At 34.4% G+C, this 22,756-nt stretch overlaps 2 protein-coding genes across 2 annotated transcripts in view; both read left to right on the top strand.

Annotated features, from left to right (window-relative positions):
- The first annotated feature begins 489 nt into the window (after positions 1-489).
- Positions 490-18,153, top strand: LOC101503172 (DNA polymerase zeta catalytic subunit). The gene is made up of 25 exons (XM_073366535.1): positions 490-792; positions 1,061-1,143; positions 1,547-1,604; positions 1,922-1,971; positions 2,089-2,201; positions 2,350-2,392; positions 2,547-2,615; positions 3,745-3,858; positions 3,974-4,145; positions 4,273-4,361; positions 4,454-4,638; positions 4,716-4,863; positions 5,709-6,961; positions 7,144-7,265; positions 8,182-8,400; positions 8,922-9,274; positions 9,975-10,117; positions 10,380-10,971; positions 11,556-11,702; positions 12,477-12,752; positions 12,849-12,956; positions 13,863-14,068; positions 14,923-15,226; positions 16,289-16,900; positions 17,376-18,153. The coding sequence occupies exons 1-25, from the start codon at positions 681-683 to the stop codon at positions 17,547-17,549; spliced, it is 5,745 nt and encodes a 1,914-aa protein (XP_073222636.1). The 5' UTR covers positions 490-680; the 3' UTR covers positions 17,550-18,153.
- Positions 18,154-19,278: 1,125 nt separating this feature from the next.
- The window catches only part of LOC101502432 (uncharacterized), a 3,740-nt gene continuing 262 nt past the window's right edge, over positions 19,279-22,756 (top strand). The window contains exons 1-5 of the mRNA XM_073366534.1: positions 19,279-19,968; positions 20,132-20,249; positions 20,683-21,035; positions 21,378-21,476; positions 21,627-22,750. Of these exons, the coding sequence (XP_073222635.1) occupies positions 19,397-19,968; positions 20,132-20,249; positions 20,683-21,035; positions 21,378-21,476; positions 21,627-22,750 (2,266 nt within the window). The 5' untranslated portion in view covers positions 19,279-19,396. The remainder of the gene's footprint in view (positions 19,969-20,131; positions 20,250-20,682; positions 21,036-21,377; positions 21,477-21,626; positions 22,751-22,756) is intronic.

Below are 22,756 nucleotides of genomic sequence, written 5' to 3'. Positions count from 1 at the left end.
ATGATACTTAGATAAATTGGGATGGTGATATTGTATCTTAATGATTTTGGATGATGGTAACGTGTTTCGACAATTCATAATTGATAAACTAAAATGATGATATTTGTCTTGAATAACCTTAAATAAAAAATTTGAATAATAATATTTTGCGTTGATGATAATACATGCAAAATTTTATATTTGTAATTAAATAATTTTAAATTTATCAAATTGAGATGATAATTATATATTTAAATACTAAAAACATTGAGACGATGATGTTTAAATGATTTTAAATTTATCAAATTGAGATGATAGTTATATATTTAAATACTAAAAACATTGAGATGATGATGATTTTTTATTTTACTTTATTGGGACGATGACGTTGTATCTTGAAAACATTGATCCATGATAAATTGGGATGAGCTTAGATATTTTATTTTTGGAAGTTATTTTAAAAGGAAGGAGGCGTGCGTAGAAAAAAGGAGGCGTAGAGCGTATGTGAGGAGCTTTTTGGTAATTAAAAACCGAACTTCTTTCTGATCAAAACATCACCCTAAAAAAACAAAAAAAAAAGAAAGAAAGTTGAACTTCTTCTAACTACCTAGCGCCAAAACTACCATCGTTTTCAATTTCGTACTTTTTCAGTTCGTAAGTGCCTTCATCGTGATTAGAAGAAAGCAAAACCAGAGTAAAATATGTCAGATTCACAGTCTAATTCAGAGATTTTCAGTGTTCGAATTGTCACCATAGACTATTACATGGCACCGCCAATTCCATCCATTGATATCTGTTACAGCAGTTTCCATGGTATGATACTAACCCTAACTAAATTCACTCTAAATGCTCAATTGAACTCTTGAAGAACAAACGACAACGGTTTAAGCTTCGTTTTGCGTTTACATTATTCAAATTCAGTGTGCACTGATTTTCTTGTGGTTTGGTCATTTCTTACTAAAATGCTCGATTAAACTTTCGAAAACAAACGACAACAATTTAAGCTTCATTTTGCGTTTAAATATTCAGATTCAGTGTGCATTGATTTTCATGTGGTTTGATATTTCTGTTTTATACTAAGGTGGAAAAGTGAATGAGGTTCCGGTTATAAGAGTTTATGGTTCTACTCCTGCTGGCCAGAAAACTTGCTTGCACATACATGGAGTAAGTTTCCTTATGAATTTTTTGTTGTTGTTTAAATCATTTTTTGGTTTTTAAATTGTTTGGATAGTTAATTTATGCTTTTGTATTTATTTCCATCTTATTTACCACTTGGTGCAAGTGCTAGCAATTTTGTAATCATAATCAAGGTTTTAAAATGCCGTCACTATGCGCCTAAATATTTTTTTTTGAAAATGGCGGTTAAATTTGTCTGATTCGGCTGCAGAGACGTCAAAAACCTTGAGGTTGCGGCCAAATTTCGATAGTAGTTCATGTTTAAAACCTTGGTTATAAATGCAATAACGGAGTTTTAACTTTTTGTATGATACAAGATTGATACTGTTTCATTATCTTTCATTTTTATCATGGTCAAACTTAAATTGTTCATGTTTATTGTTCTTTGTAGGCTTTACCTTATTTGTATGTGCCGTGTTCAGATATACCACTTCAACTAGACCAAGAAGGTAACCACAAGTCATATTTTATGGTTCCTGTTTTATTCTGTATCAAGTGTTTGTTTAAATCTTTAAATTTGAATTTGCTTGATTTGACTCGTCTAATGAGCCTGGTAAATGAGTTACTTATATGTGAATGTTTTATTACGCTATTTGCGAATTAATTTATTTTCTCTGTATTACTTTCTAGACCAATTTTCATTATCTGCATGATTTTTTTATGGATTTAAGTTTTGTTCAGTATTCCGCATTTACGTTTGAAATATACCTCAAATTTTGGTTTAATTACTCAATGTTTGGAATATTTTTTTCTTGATGTTGTACAGGTGATGCATACACCTACATGGTAGCTGCTTCTCTCGAGAAAGCATTGAAGGTATCTTTGGATGAGTTAGAATGGGTTTTGCACCCTCAATTGTATGATTTTGTTTGTGTTTTAATAGATAAACTTTCTTGTATTATAGATGTGATGTCACGTTTTAAACTTTTACAGCTTAAAGGCAGTGCTGGTTCAACGAGACAACATGTTCATGGCTGCAGCCTTGTACGAGCAAGGAAATTCTATGGCTATTACTCATTTGACGAGTTGTTTGTAAAGATATACCTGTATCCAGAAGTTTTATACAATATTTTTTTATTCTTTTTGCAATATGTTTTCACATGCACATCCTGCACATGCCACTTGTATGTACAAGCTACGTTGAAAGCATGCTTAAATCATGGGAAAAGGGTAAGCCTTGACTGATTCTTTTAGATATTATCCTCAAGATGTCTCCCGTGCAGCAAATCTTCTCTTGGTAATATTCGTACAGCTTGCAGCTTGTAACCCAGCCATTATTTTGTTATGAATACTACAAATTTAGTTGATAATTAGAAAATCTTTTTTGAAACTAGTACGTCGTCATTTGATGTTATGGAGAATAAGTTTTCATCATGACATTTGCTTTTCAGACTGGTGCTGTTTTCGACAAAATTTTACAACCTCACGAGTCACATATTCCCTTTATTCTTCAGTTTATGGTATGTACTTTCATATGATTTAGTGTAGCAAAAGTTTAATATAGAGAGAGTTGGGGTAACACCTATCATAGAGAAGATAGTAGAAACTTGGTTTAGGTGGTTTGAGCATGTGGCGAGGAAGCTTGTAGATTTTGTAGTATGTAGAGTAGATTAGATGGAGGGTAGTCAAATCGTTAGATGTAGAGAAAAACCTAGAAAAACTATTGTGAAAGACCTATAGATTAATAAGTTGGATTGAGATATGATATATGGCATAACATTGATCCATGTAGCCGACCCTACTTAATGAGATAAGACTTGATTATTGTTGTTGAAAGTTATTATAGTTTATGTGTAACTAAACATGATATAATTATTTTCTGTTTAAATTAGTCATTGTTCTTTACATGACATTATAGACACTTGCATCTAGCTGCATTCAGCCACTGCATTTGTTCGATCTAATTTTATGTTTTTTTTCCTATTATTTCGATGATGATTGGTATTGAATGAGAGAAAAAGAGAAAGACATATGGTAAAACCGTATGTTTAAACTGCATAATAGAGTTCATTCTATATAGGCTTTATGCAATAAATACAAATAAATATAGGATAATTACAATAATTACCAACATCCTAATCATATTTTCAACACTTGGGATCGGCTAAGATGGGTTTGAACTACACAACATAGTCCATTTTATATAGGCTTAATGCAATAAACACAAATAAATATAGGATAATAACAATAATTACGAACATCCTAATCATATTTTCAACAATTGGGATTGGCTTGGATGGGTTTGGAACATCCAGATACTACTGTCTTGAGCTTGGATGATAATTGATAAGTTTTTTGTGCATTGTGATACATTAAGTTACCAATGTCTTACGGTTTTTTGTTCATTTTACTTTGTACCGTTTGTTAGTTAAACTTCTATTAGTTGTACATGTTAAGTGTCATTTTTTCTGGTAATATTAAATAAATTTTGTGCCGTTTATGTTGTCTTCTTGAGTTGTGAAAACGGACTGTATTTGTCCACCAGTGTTCTCTCATTCGATTGCCTTATTGCCTGAATGGTAGTTTTTTAGCACATGTTTGCTTAGTTTTGTCTCGTGCTGGTAGATGAACTTTGTTTTGTTATGTTAGGTTGATTACAACTTGTATGGCATGGGTCATTTACACCTATCAAAGATGAGATTCCGCCACCCCATGCCAGATTCTATTCATAAGAAATTTGACATCAATAGCCAACACAGAAAGGTGAGTTGACTTGCATGTTTTCAGATTGCATAGTCTCTCTAACTTCGTTTTATGTTTGACTATTATATTGTTACGGTTTCATATCCTATATTTGATATCATAATCTTTCCATTAGGCAGATCTGGGTGCTGATGGATGTTTGGAGTCAAAACTGTGGATGTCTTCCATGATCTCATCCGATTGGATGTGGTCATTCCCTAGTGAATTTGGGGCTTCATCAAATGATAAGGCTCACTGCCCTAAGCGTCAAAGCATCTGCGAGCTTGAAGGAGATACTTCTTTAGAAGGTTTTTCTAGTTTCATGGCCATACTGATACACACAAATACAAATGAGAATGCACAATATACACTTAAATTTGTAATGGTGTCTCCTGCTACTGTTATTCTTCTGGTTATGACATATCTGTTTTGCAGATATTCTTAATCAGCAGCTTAAAATGTTTTCATCTCTCTCACAATGCTCAAATGTCAACATGGTTCAGTCACTTGTACCAATATGGGAGGTAGCCTATTAATCTGTTTTTCTATTTCTATTTTACATGTTATGTTGTCAATGTCTGGGTTTTTCTAAATTAGCTGTCCTGTAATGTTTCAGGAACAGCGGAAACGGACTGGGATTCATGAGGCTACTATGCCTTCAGATCCTGGTAAACCACTATCAGAAGATGTCATGAAACTTCTCTCTGCCGGTCTTGACTTTAAAAAAAAACTTATTGAATTCTGCACTGAAGCTGAGACCACTTTATTTTGCACTCCTTTTGAGAAGGAACCCAGGTTCAAGTACAGTTATTGCTGATGGAAAATTTATTAAATCTTATCTTATATATGAAGGCTTAACAACCCTTGAAATGCTGCAGAGAAACTGACATAATAGGCTCAGCAACACCACCATCTTCATTGTGTGAAAATACCAAATTGCTTGAGGAAGGGACTGACACTAGGCTCAAACTGATGAAAATTGGTGAAATGCAATCAGCTGAAAAGATTGGAATGTTGGACATAAAGGCAATAGCTTTTTCCAGTATTTTTCTTCTATGTATAATACGACACTTTCATTTTAATTCTTACCTTATATTAACAAGAAAAATTCTTTAGGAGTAGGATATTAATTTGTAGTGTTATTTTTGGGTGTGTTTTCTTCCTATTATGCATACCTTCTTTATATGTTACTTACATAATAACAAAAATAATCAAATGCATATCTGTTTATTTCATAGACTATTCCTCCCATGCCTTCTTAACGTAGGTCTACCATATGATCAGTTGCTCTTTATCTAGTCAGGATCCCATGAAGGGTCTATCTGGAAGAACTGTTCAATTTTAAGCCTTTATTCTTTCTTCAAAGCTGGCATCACCTACCATCATTAATATTTTGTTGTTGTTGATTTCTAGATCTTCATTAATAAAGTAGTGCAAGTTTCAACTAGAGCTTGCTATTCTGCTGGTGCACAATTTCATGTGTTGTTTACATTCCTGAATGAAAGTTGATGAATTTTTTTTAATCCTGGAATAGCGGTCCTTAGGTTTTTAGTTAAAGATTTATGTTTTCCATATATTTATTTTTGTTTCTTTTAACTGTACCTCTTGATGATATATAGTGAATTATTCAAAATTTATATAAATTTCTGGATAAATAAGAACCTGTTATAGAAATAGAAAATAATATGCCCACTTAAATATAAAGTTATTCTCATCTAAAAAATAATCCCAGAACAGTATCTACTGGACTAAATGGAGCCAAAGGGTTTAGAAGTTAGATTAATCATGACACTGTTCAAGCTTTGATATTCTTTTACATGGTTTGGTGTATTGAAGTTTTATTGTCCATTTCTGTATCTCCTGCTTTCTAGGATGCTGATATGGAAGCACAAAATCTTCTCAAGTGGCTTGCAACTTCTCAAGCTGCAGAGGATATAGACTCTGATGATGAACTTGCTTGTGAGACAATTTTGAGTCCCTTGCTACCTGCTGCAACAATTGATAAGATGCTGGAGAAAGCGAATATGGCTTATGAGAGTGAGTCCCAGCAGGAGTGTCAGGATATTCTAGATTCAATTGATGGTATGTTTGAGTTAGACCTACCAAAGGAAAAGCCTTATCGTTCCTTTGATCACAATTCTCCCGTTAGAGCTTCCCCAGACAGTATGATACCTCAAGTTGATGGTTCTAACGATGATGAATTCTCAAGTCCATATGCTTGTTTGGCTGGAACCTCTTCTGCAGTCGAGATAAACAGTGAACATGAAGGACCTTCTGAGTGCCATTTACTGCACAATACTGACACAAGTGCAGTTTCCACAGCTAAAAAGATTAGAAAATGGGGATCGTTGCCTTTCTCCATGACCGGCAAGGTTAATAACGATGGAGAGCGTCCTACTTCACAAGTGACTCCTCTGTTTGAAAGTGCCGGAGATTCTGCTCTCTCCGATTACTTAACCATAAATGAAGTTAAAAACAATACTTGTATTCGAAGAAATGATGGCGAAGGCGCTTCAGATTCAAAAGAAGTACATGGATTGGTTAGCTGCTCGTTACGGGACTTGATGAGGCGAAAGCGATCCCATCGAGTTGAACATGATGAACATCAATCTGGAACTGCAAAGAAGCTTATTTTGGATAGGCACGTGGGACCAAATTCACGCCTTTGGCAAAAACAACTAGATTTGGAAACAATGCAAACCGATGAAGAAGAAATAGAACTCCAGAAATATTCTGATCATAAAGTGAGCAGTCACGATAATTTAATCTGTGGGAAACAGTCACATCCATCTGGCAGTGATAGTTTTTTGAATTTGCCAAAAGATGAATGTTTTGGTCAACATAAAAGGGGGTGTTTCGAAGCAAGTATTGATTCCATGTACCAATCTGGGGCTTGCAAGGAGGAAAACAGTAAGGATGGAACAGCTTATGCAAAACCAGTAGCTTCTGATGCCTATACCCCGAATCACTCTTTGGACACTCAGTTGAGAACTGTTGATAATAATAAAGTCAGAGCTCCTGAGAGGTGTCAGCGAACTAATTCCGCTGCTTCAGGTAGTAGACAGAACTCATTAATTGATGACGGAGTATTGGGCAAAAATAAATTTTTCATTCATGATTTCCTGTTTGATTATCACCAGTGTAAATCACATGATTATTTATTTGTCTATTTGCTTTATTTTTCCTGCAATTCTCATCAAAGAAATCGAAAAGTCAGAGAAGCTTATGTTGATAGATGAAAGAAACAAAAGGAAGACCGAATGCACTGCATTTAATTATTATAGGTTTCTTATTTACATTATGCAGTATGCGCACTGAAATAGCCACTTGTGATAATTCTTCAGTTGACAAGAATCTTGAAAGTAATTTGTCCTTGCCAACCTTCTCTGATACCCATTTACATTTGGATGAGGATGATGAAATGCCAGGTTTTAACTATACCTTCTTTAACCCGATTCCCCACCCCTCCTTTTTTTAAAAAAAAATTGTCTCTATGTTTGTTATTATACATTGAAATTTGAATGGGTTTTGGATATATTTTGGTGAATATATAATTCACTCTCATGTTTTTTTAAACAATAGAGCCTCTCTTGTGCCAAGTTATGTATTAATTAGCTGTCAGTCAGCCTTTATTAATATTATTTTGAGGATAGAAAACTTGCCATTATGTGGAATATCCATTATCCAGTATACAGAAGTTTGAAGGAAACAGAGATGATGCTTTTATGTTGTTCTAGGTGTTCATAGGTCCAATCATTTAAGAAACACTTATAGAATATCCTTTTATAGCTTGAATTCTGATTTATTTGGAATTTCTATGTTAATAATTTGATATATCTTTTTAAGGATACTTTGATTGAAAAAATTTATTTTCATTGCTGGGTGGCTGCTTTTGGCATTGTTTTTTCTGGAAAACACATAGGTCTGGCATGGCATGAAAGGGGCTATATGGAAGCAGCCACCTTGGCCATGGAAAACAGAAATAGTTTTATGAATGCAATATCTGGCAGAAAATCCTCAGGCGAGCAAAATATTACAAACTGCTATCATTTTATTCACGGTTTCTCTCCTAGTGGTCCTGGGGACTTGTATTTTTGAATGTCCATCTCCATCATATACACATGTTTAGATGCGTTATCATCCCAGATTCCCAATGAATTTTAGTGACTTGATTTAACCAGGAAGTAAGGCATTTTGTAAAATTCCTATACTTGATGTTATATGCTCTGTATTGACCCCCTAGGTTGTTATTTTTAGCTTGTCATGTCTTCTTGCACATTTTCTGGTCTGAACTTACTCAATGTTCGATGAAACTTCTCATGAGCTTGTATTTAATTCTTGAAGGGAATGCTCTGGATGTTTTTCTTCCTAATTCTGCAAAGAATTCCCAGAAACAGATGGAACCTTGGAACAAGTGTGTTACTAAAACCCACAAGTTCTCTGGGACAAAGGGTGTTGCCACTTACTATCAAAATGATGGCTCTCACCTATACCTATTAACACCTAATATTTTGCCTCCTTCTGCCAGTTCTGTGCAGAGATGGCTATTTTGTGATGAGAGAGGTATCTACTAAAACATATATGCATCTCATACCTGATCAGTGATGTGTTTTTATCCATTTCATTTACTCTAGGAAATTCGCTAGAGAAAAAAACTAGCCTTCATATCTAAAAGGTAGGGTAATTTTTAATTTAGAAAAATGATATAAAAATTTGAATTGGTATATAAGTGATTCATTGGCAAAAATTTCTAGCAAAATGTTGGTTTTTCTTTAAGCAGCTGGTTATTATTAACAGTAAGAGATAGACCCAAATGTGCAGAATAGCATTCAATATTCATGTCTTGTTCAGACACTGCTCTGCATTTTGGTAGTTAAAGTGGTTTTACAAGGGTTTTTTCTGTACAGAATAATGTAATGTAATATAATAACACATAAAGCTAAAGATACATCACAGAACTAAAAGTCTATAACAAGACTAACAGAAACATCCCTACATGTCTAATGTTTATGACAAGACATTACTTGAATCTGGTTATACTAATCTTCTCTATCCGGGGCATACTCATGATCAAATGCATCAAGAACCTGATGCAGAGGACCAGGATGTACCTAAATGCACTTCTGAACATCCTCTTAGGCATACTCCTGATCAAATGCATCAAGAACCTGATGTAGAGGACAAGGATGTATCTAAATGTGCTTCTGGACCTCCTCTTAGGCCTGAGCTGTATCAAGATGCTGGCACAGAAAAGAAGCTTACATGCATTAGCGAAGGACAAACAGAAAGAATAGAAGCATGCATAGATGGCTCTCAAGATATTTCTCAGATATCAGGCCCTGATGAGAAATCAAGCTTTACCCCTCTAAGTCAAGTTGGTTTTCGGGACCCTGCAAGTGTTGGCCGTGGACAGCAATTGACATTACTTAGTATAGAGGTATTGGACATATTATTGTCATTATTTTTATTTTTTTCCAGAAAATTTGTGACATTGTCTTCTTGGTTTCTTTGATGCCTCTGAGTTTTGCATATCTGGTTCAGATTTGAAGACCTTATATTAGCTATATAACAACTTTTTCCTAGCATTTCCTTAGAATTTGGTTCTTAGTATTGGGTGACTCTCTCTCTCTCTCACACACATGCACACACACACACACACAAAGCATCAAATTCCCCATTATCGGTCGTGCTCAAAAGTGATGATGTTGATAACTCAATAACTAATGGTACTGTTGATTTCTTTTTATATTAGTTATTAGCTTCTTATATTGTTGTTAGATGCTTTGTGGTGATCATGCTTCTTTTGTTATCAAATTAGTTTGCTTTAGTTATAGTTCTCCACTTCCAAAATCTTATGTATTATTTTTGAATAATATTTATTTAAAACCCAAAGATACTAGTGGCTGTTACCTGCTGAGACTCGTTCTTGCAACAAATGATCAGCATCACTTTTGGGCTAGGAATTGGGGAATATATTTTGCAGCTATTGCTTGTTATTAAAGAATACGTTTTTTACTTGTGTTATGTTCTAATTATGTCTTAAATTTTAAATAAATTTCTTTTGTTGTCTTTTTTTAAGTTAGCATCTTTGTAGTTGCGGTATTCACGTCGGTCTGACTTGATTGCAACATTTGTAGGTTCTTGCAGAATCTAGAGGAGACCTTTTACCTGATCCCCAGTTTGATGGCATAAATATTGTAGCTCTGGGTTTTCAGAACGATGGTGATGCTATTATTGAAGTTCTAGTTCTTTTGCATAGTAAATATTTTTCTTGTCAGAGGTATGGTAGTGTCTCTTCATGTCACCATTTTCTCATTTGCTTTCTTGATTGGTTTTTTATTGGAGGAAAAATTTATGCACCAGTATAATATACACTACATTTCTTACATGTTCATCTTATGTTTTCAAACTTACTATTTATGTTTATTTTTTATTTTCTTTTGTACCTGTTCTAATTTCTGGCACCTCTTGTGCTAATTATTAGTTTTTTTTGGATACATTTTTAGCGTATTAAAAAATGTTTATTCTGAATTTGTTTGCAGAAGTCTTGATGGACTATCAGGCTGCAAAGTTTTGGTCTTCAATGATGAGAAGCATTTGTTCAAAGAATTTATAAAGATTGTGTCTTCATCTGACCCAGATATATTGATGGGTTGGGATATTCAAGGGAGTTCTCTTGGTTTTCTAGCAGAAAGGGCTTCACATCTTGGTTTGGGATTGCTTAATGATTTGTCTCGCACTCCATCTAATTCTTCGATTAATTCACAAGACACCAAAATTTCTGAAAAAGGTATCTTGGAAATGGACATCCCTGATACTCCTAGTCTAGATTGTTGTGTGCAAGAAAGTTCAATAATTGAGGATGAATGGGGACGAACACATGCTAGCGGAGTTCATATAGGTGGAAGAATTGTTCTTAACGTGTGGAGATTGATTCGGGGAGAAGTTAAGCTGAATTTGTATTCAGTTGAAGCTGTTGCTGAAGCTGTATTAAGGCGGAAAATTCCTTCAATTAACCACAAGGTGCTGACAAAATGGTTTTCAAGTGGTCCAGGAAAAGCAAGATATCAGTGTATCAAATATGTTGTGGATAGAGCAAAGCTGAGCCTTGAGATTATAAACCAACTTGATATGGTACAGTAGCATTATAAGTTTATTGCCAATGCTCATAATTTGTCTGCTTGTTTTGGCTATACTATAACCAGAGTCTATTCTTTAGGCTTGTTTGGGTGCATTGAAATCTCAAAACATGTTTGCACTTATTTACACATACTTTTGAAGTTTTTCACGAGTTATTTTAAGCTTCTGTCTTTGAAGTTAATGGATGATACAACAATAACACCAATTAAGACTTTCCCCCTAGGTGGCCATGGCTGCATAGATTAATCAACACGATAATGCTTGTGATGTATTAAGTATAAATATAAACCACTTACCTCTAAATCTCTCTTTATGGTTTGTCCTATAGGATGTTTTGGTTTCCCTCTACCTCTAACTGTTGGACTATTAAGTACTTAGGTCTTCCTTACTAGTAGTACTTAGGTCTTCTCAGAGTAGTGATATGCTATTGTATGTTTGTGAATCTATGGCTCCGTGGATTCCTTAATTAGCTATATTGTGATGTTTTGGGGTCCAAAAGTAAGTAACATTTACATCTTTTTCTTGCTCACTGAAGTTTTTAGGCTTTTGTTATTTCTTGTATTATATTTATTTTGCAGGTGAATCGAACATCCGAACTTGCTCGTGTCTTTGGAATAGAATTTTTTTCTGTTCTCTCTCGAGGCTCACAATACCGTGTTGAATCCATGTTTTTGAGGTTGGCCCATACACAAAACTATCTTGCTATCTCGCCTGGAAAACAACAGGTTCTCTCAAAATTCTCACATCCTCTCATCCATTTTAATCTGTGGATTACTAAAATGTTTCTGATTCATTATACCAAGCATAATAAACTTACATACCATAATATTATTCTGGATGTCTTTTCTTTTATCTAGACAACAATGAGTTGAACTACTACTCAGTATACTTGTCCTGTTGTTCACCCACCCTCCTAAGATGATTTCATTTGTGATATGAACTTTTGCAGTTTTAACAGTATCCAGTTATTTAACATTGTGTATCCCTTTATTTTATTTTTAAATTTGTTTTAGATTATGTTCTTTAACTAATTTACTTGATAAACTGGTGGCCTCTAACCCAAGGATGAAATAGATCTCAAAAGTCAAAACTAATAAAATGATCAGAAAACAAAAGCAGCAGCCTTAATTGGGGGGATCTATAAATTTATAGTACTATGGCCATAACATGCCATGTCTACTACTATCAAATACTATACAGCGTGTTTATGGGATCTGTCATTTTCTCACTTTATTTTGCTAACTCTCTTCCATATGTGTTATTTATATATCTATGGACATTTTTTTGTATTAACCCATTGAAACAGGTTGTATTATTAATCAAATTATCAAGTTTTTGCTTAGTCAAACTATTTGTATTTTTTTGGGTATGGAATCTGACTTTTGTTTACCCTTGGTTGTGATTGTTGGGTTTTGTCATTCTGGGGCTTCTTAAGAGTCTATTTAATGTTTGTTCTCTTCACCTATACCCAAGGGCTGATCAAATCATTCTTGTCGTAGGTTGCTTCTCAACCTGCCATGGAATGCCTGCCACTAGTTATGGAACCAGAGTCAGGATTTTATTCAGACCCTGTTGTTGTACTTGACTTCCAGTCTTTATATCCTTCAATGATAATTGGATACAACCTTTGCTTTTGTACATGTCTTGGCAAAGTTGCAGCGTCAAAGACTAACACACTTGGGGTTAGTCCATTTTCACCAGAGCAGAATGTTCTGCAGGATTTAAAAGATCAAATCTTGCTCACTCCAAATGGTGTCATGTTTGTACCATCCAAGGTGATTCAGTCAATCTTTTCTTTTCCTATTGAGTTGTCATGACTCGTGGAGAGGATGAAGTAACTTAAATCTGTAGTGTACTGTACTTCCATGCAGGTTCAAAGAGGTGTACTTCCCCGCTTATTGGAAGAAATTTTATCAACTAGAATAATGGTTAAACAAGCAATGAAAAAGTTGTCTCCTTCAGAGCAAGTCCTTCAACGGGTATGGATGTGATTTGAATTTAATGTCTTGAAGTCACACCTAGTATGTTTGTTCAATATGATAGATACTGATAAAACAAAACAGGGAGTAAATAGGAACAAAGAGAATATGAATTCTGCACACTTTATTGATTGCCTGCGGTTATTAACCCCAACAGGGCAGTTCCACAATTACAAACTGTCACACAAAAACAGAAACTGACATAAATAACCAGTCTTCTAGGAATTAGAGAGCCTAGTCTCTCCCGAACCAACCAAATAACCAAATACCCAATGCCCTCCCTTTCAGCCTATATTTATAATACTGACTTCCTTCAGCAGTTTCTAATTCCTACAGCAGTTACTGCATACATAATATATTTAATAGTAATAAAATAAATTGTCTACTAATACTACATAACTTCTGCCCAACACTAATATGATTTCTATGCTTCTTTCCAACATAAATCTTAGTGATAAGAGGCCTATACTAACATAATACTACTAGTATAATAGTAAAGAATTGGAGACCATGTCCATTTGACAATAAATTTACGAATACCCTAGATAATCTATGTTCTTCTTGAAGTATCATGATTCTCTTTTATAATATTTATTGCACATACTTACATAAAAGATAACTTTATGATTTCTCTTTTATAATATTTATTGCACATACTTACATAAAAGATAACTTTATGATTCTTTTCAGTCTGGAGGATTGTCTGAAAAGCTCCAGAATGTTCAAAAGGATAGAAGAAATTGGGAAATTTTATGAAAATTTTCCAAGTGAATACATGCAAAATATTTTTACCTTCATGTGCTTTTGAATTATTTAATTGCATTTTCTATGCCTATTTGCAATGTAGGATACGATATTTCAAATGCATGTAAATAGATTTACCAAATAGTACAATTTCCTTTTCAGATATTTAATGCAAGACAGCTTGCTTTGAAGCTCATATCAAATGTAACATATGGTTACACTGCTGCTGGATTTAGTGGCCGCATGCCTTGTGCAGAACTTGCAGACAGTATCGTTCAATGTGGACGCAGTACACTGGAAAAGGCTATATCATTTGTAAATCAACATGAGAAGTGGAATGCTAAAGTTATATATGGAGACACTGATAGGTAACGCTAACATGCACAATATCTCTAACTAGGTTAACTTACATGCTCCTGAGATGTGTCAAAGTATACTTACCTCTCTTATTTAGAAATTAATTTTCTCCCGAACAGATGCATACAAGGAATTAAGAAAAATGTTAGAAGTTACGGGATTAACTCAATTTAGATAATAAAGTGAGTAATATCAATCCTTGATAAATAAAGCAATGGTTGATATTATGTGTTCATGCATAACCAATCATTGTTGGTTACAAAATCTATCATTGATTTATCCACTTTACTAACTTTTCACTTTAGAGGAGCCAAATCCGAAGTTATGATAAAGATTTTCTGACAGGAACTCTTCCATAGCATTCTTTATACATTGGTATTCTAATTCTAACGTGACATTCTTAGCATCTTTATGCTCATGGGTTTTTTAAAGGTGATTCTTGCTAAGGAACTGAGTTCGTCTTTTGACCTGATTTTTTTTATATTTTTTCCCTTCTCTTTGTTATTGTTTTGTTTGTACTTGTGAACTCTTTCCTTTCCATTACTCAATTAATTATTCTTCTATAAAAAGAAAAAGAAAATACAACATAATTATCTTAAAATAATATAAAATAATTAATAAAATCCCCAAAGACATTCCACGTGAAACCCTTTTTATCCTACATCATGACATCGTCACCACATGTAAAAAAGATTAGTGTTAGTGATTGCATGACTGCAAAATCATAGATTATGTAACAATCGAATGATGGCCAATGTTGTATCTTCTTCTTTGCAATTGTTATTATTATATCAAGTAACAAGTGATGATTACTAAAGTGACTGGAAATAAAAGGACTGATTGGTAAAGTGAGTATTTATTGCAGTATGTTTGTCCTCCTTAAAGGACGTACTGTCGAAGAGTCCTTCCAAATTGGGAATGAGATTGCTTCTGCTGTCACTGCCATGAATCCTAATCCTGTCACCTTGAAGATGGAGAAAGTGTATCAGCCATGTTTCCTCATTACTAAAAAGCGATATGTTGGATACAGTTATGAAAGCCCCAATCAAATTGAACCTGTTTTTGATGCCAAAGGTATTGAAACAGTACGCAGGGACACATGTGGTGCAGTTGCAAAGATAATGGAGCAATCTTTGAGGCTCTTTTTTGAGCACCAGAGTTTATTAGAGGTATACATGCTTGCATATTACATATTTCCTGTATACATCACATTACATAAGCTAATGTGTGTTTTGCTACTGTTCGAATATTTCCCTGATTTACTTTTCTTTATCTTGTGGATATATTTCTGATTGTAAATTAAGTTTCATCCCTATAATTAAGGCATCTTGATTGTAATCGTATTATTACTGTGGGACTGAGGGTTGGTCTCTCAAGCAATTCAGATCAAGTTTTTCTCTACTTTCAAATTGGTATTAGAACTCGCATCCTGTGGGACTGATTGAAAAGAGTCAGAAAGTCCCAAATTGGTATTATATATATACCAAGCTTGATGCATATGATATATAGGAACCATCTTGAGGGGAGTGTTGAGATATTTCCTTGATTTACTCTCCTTTATCTTGTGAACATATTTCTGATTTTAAATTAATTAATTAATTTTATATATATATATATTGATTATTGTTCTCATCCCTATTACTAAGGGGTCTTGATTGTAATCATGTTATTATAAATAGACAAAAGGCTTAGGGTTGATCTCTCAAGCAAATCAGATCAAATCCTTCTATACTTTCAATTGTTACATTGAAAATGAGAAGGTAAATAATTGAGGAGGGGTTTGGTAGAAAGGTTATTGATTGAAGGAGGATGGAAATACATTTTCAGTTCAATTGCATACTACAAGTTAGAAGTGACCAAAAATTTGTTTGGTGGAGTTTGGATTTGTTGCATTTCATTTGAAGTTGTTCCACGTTTTTTTTCTTGTGTTTAGTGTGAATCTGGTGCATTTCATTATCACGTATTTGTCCCTACTACACTTTCTGCATAATTGATTATTCCGTGGATGTTGTATTCCTGCATCCTCATTAAGTGAAAAGCCATCTAATGAATCCTCTGCTCCAATTTTCCCTTTTTTATTTCCCTCCTTGGTCAAGCAATTTTTTGCAAGGAAGAAAAAATACAAAGAAACAACACATTCTCAACTGCATATTCTGGATACTTCATTGGATAAACTAAATTATTAGTCGAACCTGAATTCATGTTTATTGCTTTTTATTTGCTGCATGCAGGTGAAGACTTATTTGCAACGTCAGTGGAAGAGGATTCTTTCAGGCAGAGTCTCCCTTAAGGATTTTATCTTTGCAAAAGAGGTTCGCTTGGGTACCTATAGTGCAAGGATCTCATCTCTTCCTCCTGCTGCAATTGTGGCAACTAAGGCAATGAGGGTTGATCGTAGGGCTGAACCACGTTATGCAGAGAGAATACCTTATGTTGTAATCCATGGAGAACCTGGAGCTCGCCTGGTTGATATGGTTGTTGATCCGTTAGAAGTTTTGGCAATTGATTCTCCATTCAGAATAAATTATTTATATTACATTAATAAACAAATAATACCGGCTTTACAGCGAGTATTTGGGCTTGTTGGTGCCGACCTGAACCAGTGGTTTGCAGAGATGCCTCGTTCTATAAGGGAAGCTTCTGTAAAGCATGCATTCACCTCAAACTTCCAACGAACCAGAATTGATTATTACTATCTCTCAAAACATTGTGTACTCTGTGGTGGGTTGGTCCAAGCATCGGCCCGTTTATGTAATCAATGTTCTGAAAATGAGGCGGCGGCTGCGACAGCGGTGATTAGTAAGACTTCGAAGTTAGAGCAAGAGATGCAACATCTTGTATCTGTAAGTATATTTGTATGTTTTTCATCGAATGTAATAATTATCTTATGCCTCTACCCGTATACATGCAACATAGGTATGCAATTAGTTTGTAGTCAGTATAAAATTAATTTACACTAATAGGTGTATATCATTATACTCTTTTGTTACACATTTAAAGGATGCACTGTCAGTATACACCAATTTTACACAGACACCCAATCAATTTACTATTTTGCCACATCACTCCACTTTTGCAACTGAATTTTAAAATTAATGATATGACAGAAAAATAGAGTTTTTATTTGACGTCATTGTAAAACTAATTAACACCAAAAGTGTGTACTCACTGTCTTCTTTTGTAACTTTGCTATCTCAGATCAGGTTTAATAAAAGTTTCTGTTGTATCAATTATCTGCCTTGTTCGTTTCCATAATAAACCCCTTAGATTTGTTGCTTTTGATGCTCTCTTTTGTTGATGGTTTTACCCCTCTTGCAGATATGTCACCACTGTGGAGGCGGGGATAGACTTCTCGAAAGTGGTGTGAAATGCACGTCCATTTCATGCTTGGTGTTCTATGAGAGGCGGAAAGTTCAAAAAGAGCTACTAGCTGCCACCCATGTTGCTGCAGATAAAGGCTTCTATCCAAGATGCATGGTAGAATGGTTTTAAAAGCATGTCTTCCTTGTTAGTAAAATATTTTGGGAATTGTTAAATGTACCGTAACAAATGATATTTTACCTCTGATTTTCCAGTTTGAAAAAAAATACCCTTACTTATTTTCTTCTCCATCACACTCCTATCTTTCCGATTTTCATTTACCATATACAAGATATACCATAAATTTGAAGTTTATAGTGTATATTTTGTACACTGTAAACTTAAAATTTATGGTTTATATTTTTTAACAAAGGGTATACTTTTTCAAAATATATAGGGGTACACTTCCAATTGTTGGGTTACAGTTAATAATTCCCAATATTTTTTGCTCAAAAGTGATAAAAATATCGTAGTTTTCTGTATATTCGAAGCCCTACGATTAGGCTAGTGGAAATAGGTTTGGATACATGATGTTCCAAAAGTCCAAACTCATTTTCACCATTGTAAACAATAATCTATACATTCAGTTATGTGATTATCAATTATCCAAGTGTAATGCTAAGTAAGACTAGAACAATTTCTTTTTTACAATTTTCTTCCATCAATGTATATAGGGTGTACATTCCGTGCATTTTATATGTGAGAAACATTAGATTATGCAACCAACATTACTTCACTATTCTTGTCAAAAAAAATACAACTTCATCTTTCTTCACATTTACATTGTCCATGCGTCAGATATAGGGAGAGAATTTTCAGTTGACTGATAATATGTCTTGTGTCATGATTTTAGTTAAGGAAGTAAATAACAACAAAAAAAATTCTTCTGAATTCCATTATGATCCAAGGTTTCTTCATATTTGTCCAAGTTCATATCAACAAAAAATATCATTTTCTTTCTTTCACCTTTTTAGAAGGTATGATAATAAAATTATTTTTATATTTCTCACGCACTCTAATCTTTAGAAATAGTATGGGTGAAAAGAAATGAATTTCAATTGTTTTGATAGAGTAAGTTTATCTCTCAAAATTTAATAATTCTCCCAATTGTTGAATGTAGTAACATCCACACTTGAAATGAAAATTGGCGCAAAACTCTTGTTGTTTGGTTGACTATAAATAAATGGATGTGGAAAATAAAATAAAATGGTGGGATGATTACACTATGAAGATTTGATCATTTTTACGTAAAATCGTTTTCTTAACTTTTGGATAAGATGTTATATGTTTCTTTGGATTTAACAAATGTTTTCAATTTTAGATACAACCTTTTTTAATTAAACTTAACCTTGAAAATGCAATAATTAAAATATTTTAATTTAACCAATTAGTTTTTAAGATTAAAGGATATGAACTAAATGATTTAACAATTGTATAATTATTTTGTCATTTTCTCTATTCCATGAAACTATACAACATGAAATTCATTATTTATTCATGTTGTCCCTTTTGACAAAAAAAAAAAGAATGTTGGAATTATCTTCATTTAATGTATATATCACAAAATTTAGACTGATGGAATAAAATCATATTATGTATAATAACTTTTTATTTTATTGAAGAAGGATAAAATCATCTTCATTTCAATAATCATATTTTATTAACAAAAGTCCTCCGTTCTTAATACAATATGCTGTTAATTTTCAACTAAAATAACTTTTTCTTTAGCAAAATAATTTAACACACTGTTAATTAATTTTGTAAAAAAATTGCATTTGCAATGAATTGTCAAAAAAATAAAATAAAATTGCATTTGCAATGAATTGTCAAAAAAATAAAATAAAATTGCATGAAGGTATAGAGTGAAGGCTTTAGCATTGCATAACATAATAAGTAGGGTTTAAGCTTTTCCGGTACTCCGTCTCCGATGGAAGTTTGAACTCTGCACCGATGCGATAACTTTTCCGCTCTAAACGACAATGCCGTACGGTCGTTTATCTCTTCTTCTAACCAAACGCCGCTTCTCTCTTTATTCCTTAAACCCTAAAACCCCATTCTTACTCTCCCACTTTTTCTCGACCTCCCAAAACTCAAACCCTAAACCTTCTTCTCTTTCTGCTCGTCTCAGCTTCGTCTTTGATCAAATCGATGCTATCGAGAAACAACGTTCTCAAAAACACGAAACTCTTCAACGCATTCGAGCTTGGCGTGATTCCAAAAACACTCAAAACGATACTCCCGAACCCGTTTCAGAACCAACAACACCATCTGAGTCACATGAAGAGATTAATACTAACAGTAACTCTGTGGAATTGATGAAGAAAGAGGTGGAGTTTGTTCATCCTTGGCCGGAATGGATTCAATTGATGGAGAGATTGGTGCATCAGAATTACTTTGATCATAGGAGGAAGGATGAGGATAAAATGGTGCAGGATTTAGGGTTTGATCCTCCTGAGATTGTAGACGATGAGGGGTTCGATTTCACAAAGGATTTCAAGAGCGTTCATGCTGCTTGTCTCAATTTTGGGAAGGATCGTTTTGACTTGTTGAGGTTTGTGCGTTTTGCCTAAGTTGAATTCATTTTGTTTGGTTTTTTATTTTATTTTATTAAGGGCATGTTTGGATTGAATTATTTGGGTTTATCTACTGGTATAAGCACTTGTCAGACTCTGTGAAAGAGCTTCTGAATTATTTGCTTTTTTGATTGATTTCAGGTCATTGTCGAAGCAGGATATACAAATTTTGGTTGGTTTTGGATGCCCCAATGGGGACAGAAAAGTGGTTTTCTCCGGTAAATTGTTAAGGAAGTATGTCCACCTTGATGAGGGAGATGTAAGTGTAACACGTAACATGTACCGTTTGGTGCTTCTTGATTCATTGTTATTTTGGTTGTGAAATTTTATTTGTCTATGTTTTTAATTACATCTGTGTGCATTGGATACATTACAAGTAATGAATGGGAATTTCATTTGAGATGATGGAGGGGGTAGGCTTTGAATCATATGTCTACTATTGTACTGAGAAGATATTTAGATTAGTATTGAAGTGTCTGCGATTATGGTTGGTGGCAAACAACCTGAATCTATTTGATTGTTCTGGCATCCTTTTATTTGTTCACTTACTCACATGTGTCATCTTTCTCTTTTTTCTAACCCCCTATTGTCATCTTTCTCTTATTTGGTCTCAGACTTTAATCCAAAGCATATTTCTCATTGTTGTGTTTATATTCTATACATTTATGATACAAAAAATTCATTCATATCAGGTCTGTAGTTCCTGCAGCTTGAGAAACAATTGTGACAACGCATATCTGCTTACAAACAAAGAGGATGAAGCACGAACTATTGATATCATGCGAATGCTGCTGACATTTGGGTTTGATCCTATTAATGGATCAGTCACTAATAAGCCACTTCTGAAGCAGAAGTCTGTCAAAGCAGTGGTTCGTAAAATGCTTCATGAAGTTGTCAAATTGAGTTCAGTTCCTATTGATCCAAATCTCCCTCCTCCAGTGATAAAAAAGCCTCCACCAAAGGTGAAACAGCCTCCTCCTACTCCAAAAAGACGTGTTGGACGAGATGATGTTGAGATGAAAAGGGGGGACTGGCTATGTCCTAAGTATGTCCTTAGAATCTCTGTGATTTACTTGCAATAATAAATTAAAAAGTTAGTTTTACCACCTGGGGGCATGTCTCATTTATTTGTGAACTTTCTGCAAGCCACCTCTTTTTACCAATTTATTATGCTTGCTACTCCATGTGACCAGGTGAACTTTTTTTGACAGAGAACTGATAGGCATCTTTGTTTGATAACATTTGTTATTTCTTCTCCTTTTGGTAATTGATGATATAATATTAGGCTACGTAGCAAATTGGTTATGAATAAGTTGCTTTGAATAATATGAGCTATATAATAGTTTACTTTTTCTGTTTTTAACTGAAGATGCTGAATACTTCCCAGGTGTGATTTCATGAATTTTGCAAAGAATACTGTTTGCTTACAGTGTGATGCCAAGCGTCCAAAGAGACAGTTGCTTCCAGGAGAATGGGAATGTACCGAGTAAGTTTAAGTCCATTAAATATTATGCAGTTGCATTTCTCTGTCAACCCCCTCCCCCTCACACAGATATGATAACCAATTATGTTAACCAAAGATTGTGAGATTTTTCTATACATGTTGAGCTTGACATATTTATTCTTTATCTGGCAGGTGCAACTTCTTGAATTACAGGAGGAACGTGGTATGTTTTCATTGTGAGTGCAAACGCCCACCTGATGAATTCCTGGAGAATAAATTTCAAGATAAAAAATACGGTTCTGGACCTAAGTTAGATAAGATGGGCAGTCGGCAAGAGGTTTCCAATGCCTGGAATTTTGACTTTGATGACAATGAATCAGATGGTGCAGATGTTGCTGCTTTTGAGTATGCAGATTCTCATGGTATAGACAAGGACTTTCCTTCAGATAACGGTGGTCAGCATGCGGGGTGGGAAGATGATTTTGAGAAGAACAGTAGAGTACAACGGTCCCGTGATGAAGAATATGCTAATTCTAGTCCTTCTAGACCTAGAACAGGGTTTGATGATTTTGAAGATGAGGATGATGTTGATAGTTACGAGATAGAAACTGAAACTGGAACTAGTAGTGCAAGAATGGAAGCAACAAAAAATAAATTTTCGGAAACAGAAGACTCATTGGAGTGGGAAGATTCTGAAGACATTGATGACAAAATGCACGCACGCCATAAAACAGTTTCTGGAAGAACTATGCAAACCCGTTCAGTTCGCAAGAATACATCTTTCTCTCGATCCAAGGATGATGAACCTGATTTTGATTCAGATGAACAGCGGTCTATTCTTTCCAGTTTCAAATCTAGCCATTTTTCTGCTGCTGACCAGAAAAGGAAAGGCAGAGGTCCAACCAAGAAATTAAGCTTTGGTTCTGAATCTGATGAAGATGTTGGTGTTGGATTATACTCTGACGACGATGATGACTTAAATGAGGCATATTCATCCAGACAAAATAGAGGGAGTAGACATGATTCTGGGAGAAGGAACTTCACTAGAGATGGGAAGTCTGGTGGTGGTTACAAAGCAAATAGATTCAGTGATGATTTTGATGACTCACCCCGACAGTCTTATAGGAATGATAGAGGGTCTCAAGGAAGTAATCGTGATAGGAAGAGGTTTGAAGATTTTGATGGATCGTCCCGGAAATCTTATGGTAATGGCAGAGGGTCTCAGGGAAGTAACCGTGATCGGAAGGGATTTGAAGATTTTCATGGACCATCCCGAAAATCTTATGGTAATGGTAGAGAATCTCTGGGAGGTAACCGTGATC

This window comes from Cicer arietinum, chromosome 3, assembly GCF_000331145.2.
Source record: "Cicer arietinum cultivar CDC Frontier isolate Library 1 chromosome 3, Cicar.CDCFrontier_v2.0, whole genome shotgun sequence".
NCBI lineage: Eukaryota > Viridiplantae > Streptophyta > Magnoliopsida > Fabales > Fabaceae > Cicer > Cicer arietinum.
Note: the sequence above shows the minus strand (reverse complement) of the source record. Positions and strands in the feature narration are given on the sequence as shown.

Coding starts and splice junctions, on each gene's coding strand:
- LOC101503172 (XM_073366535.1), top strand. CDS start 681: ATGTCAGATTCACAGTCTAATTCAGAGATTTTCAGTGTTCGAATTGTC. Junction 1,605..1,921: donor ACTTCAACTAGACCAAGAAG/GTAACCACAAGT, acceptor GATGTTGTACAG/GTGATGCATACACCTACATG. Junction 4,864..5,708: donor TTGGAATGTTGGACATAAAG/GCAATAGCTTTT, acceptor CCTGCTTTCTAG/GATGCTGATATGGAAGCACA.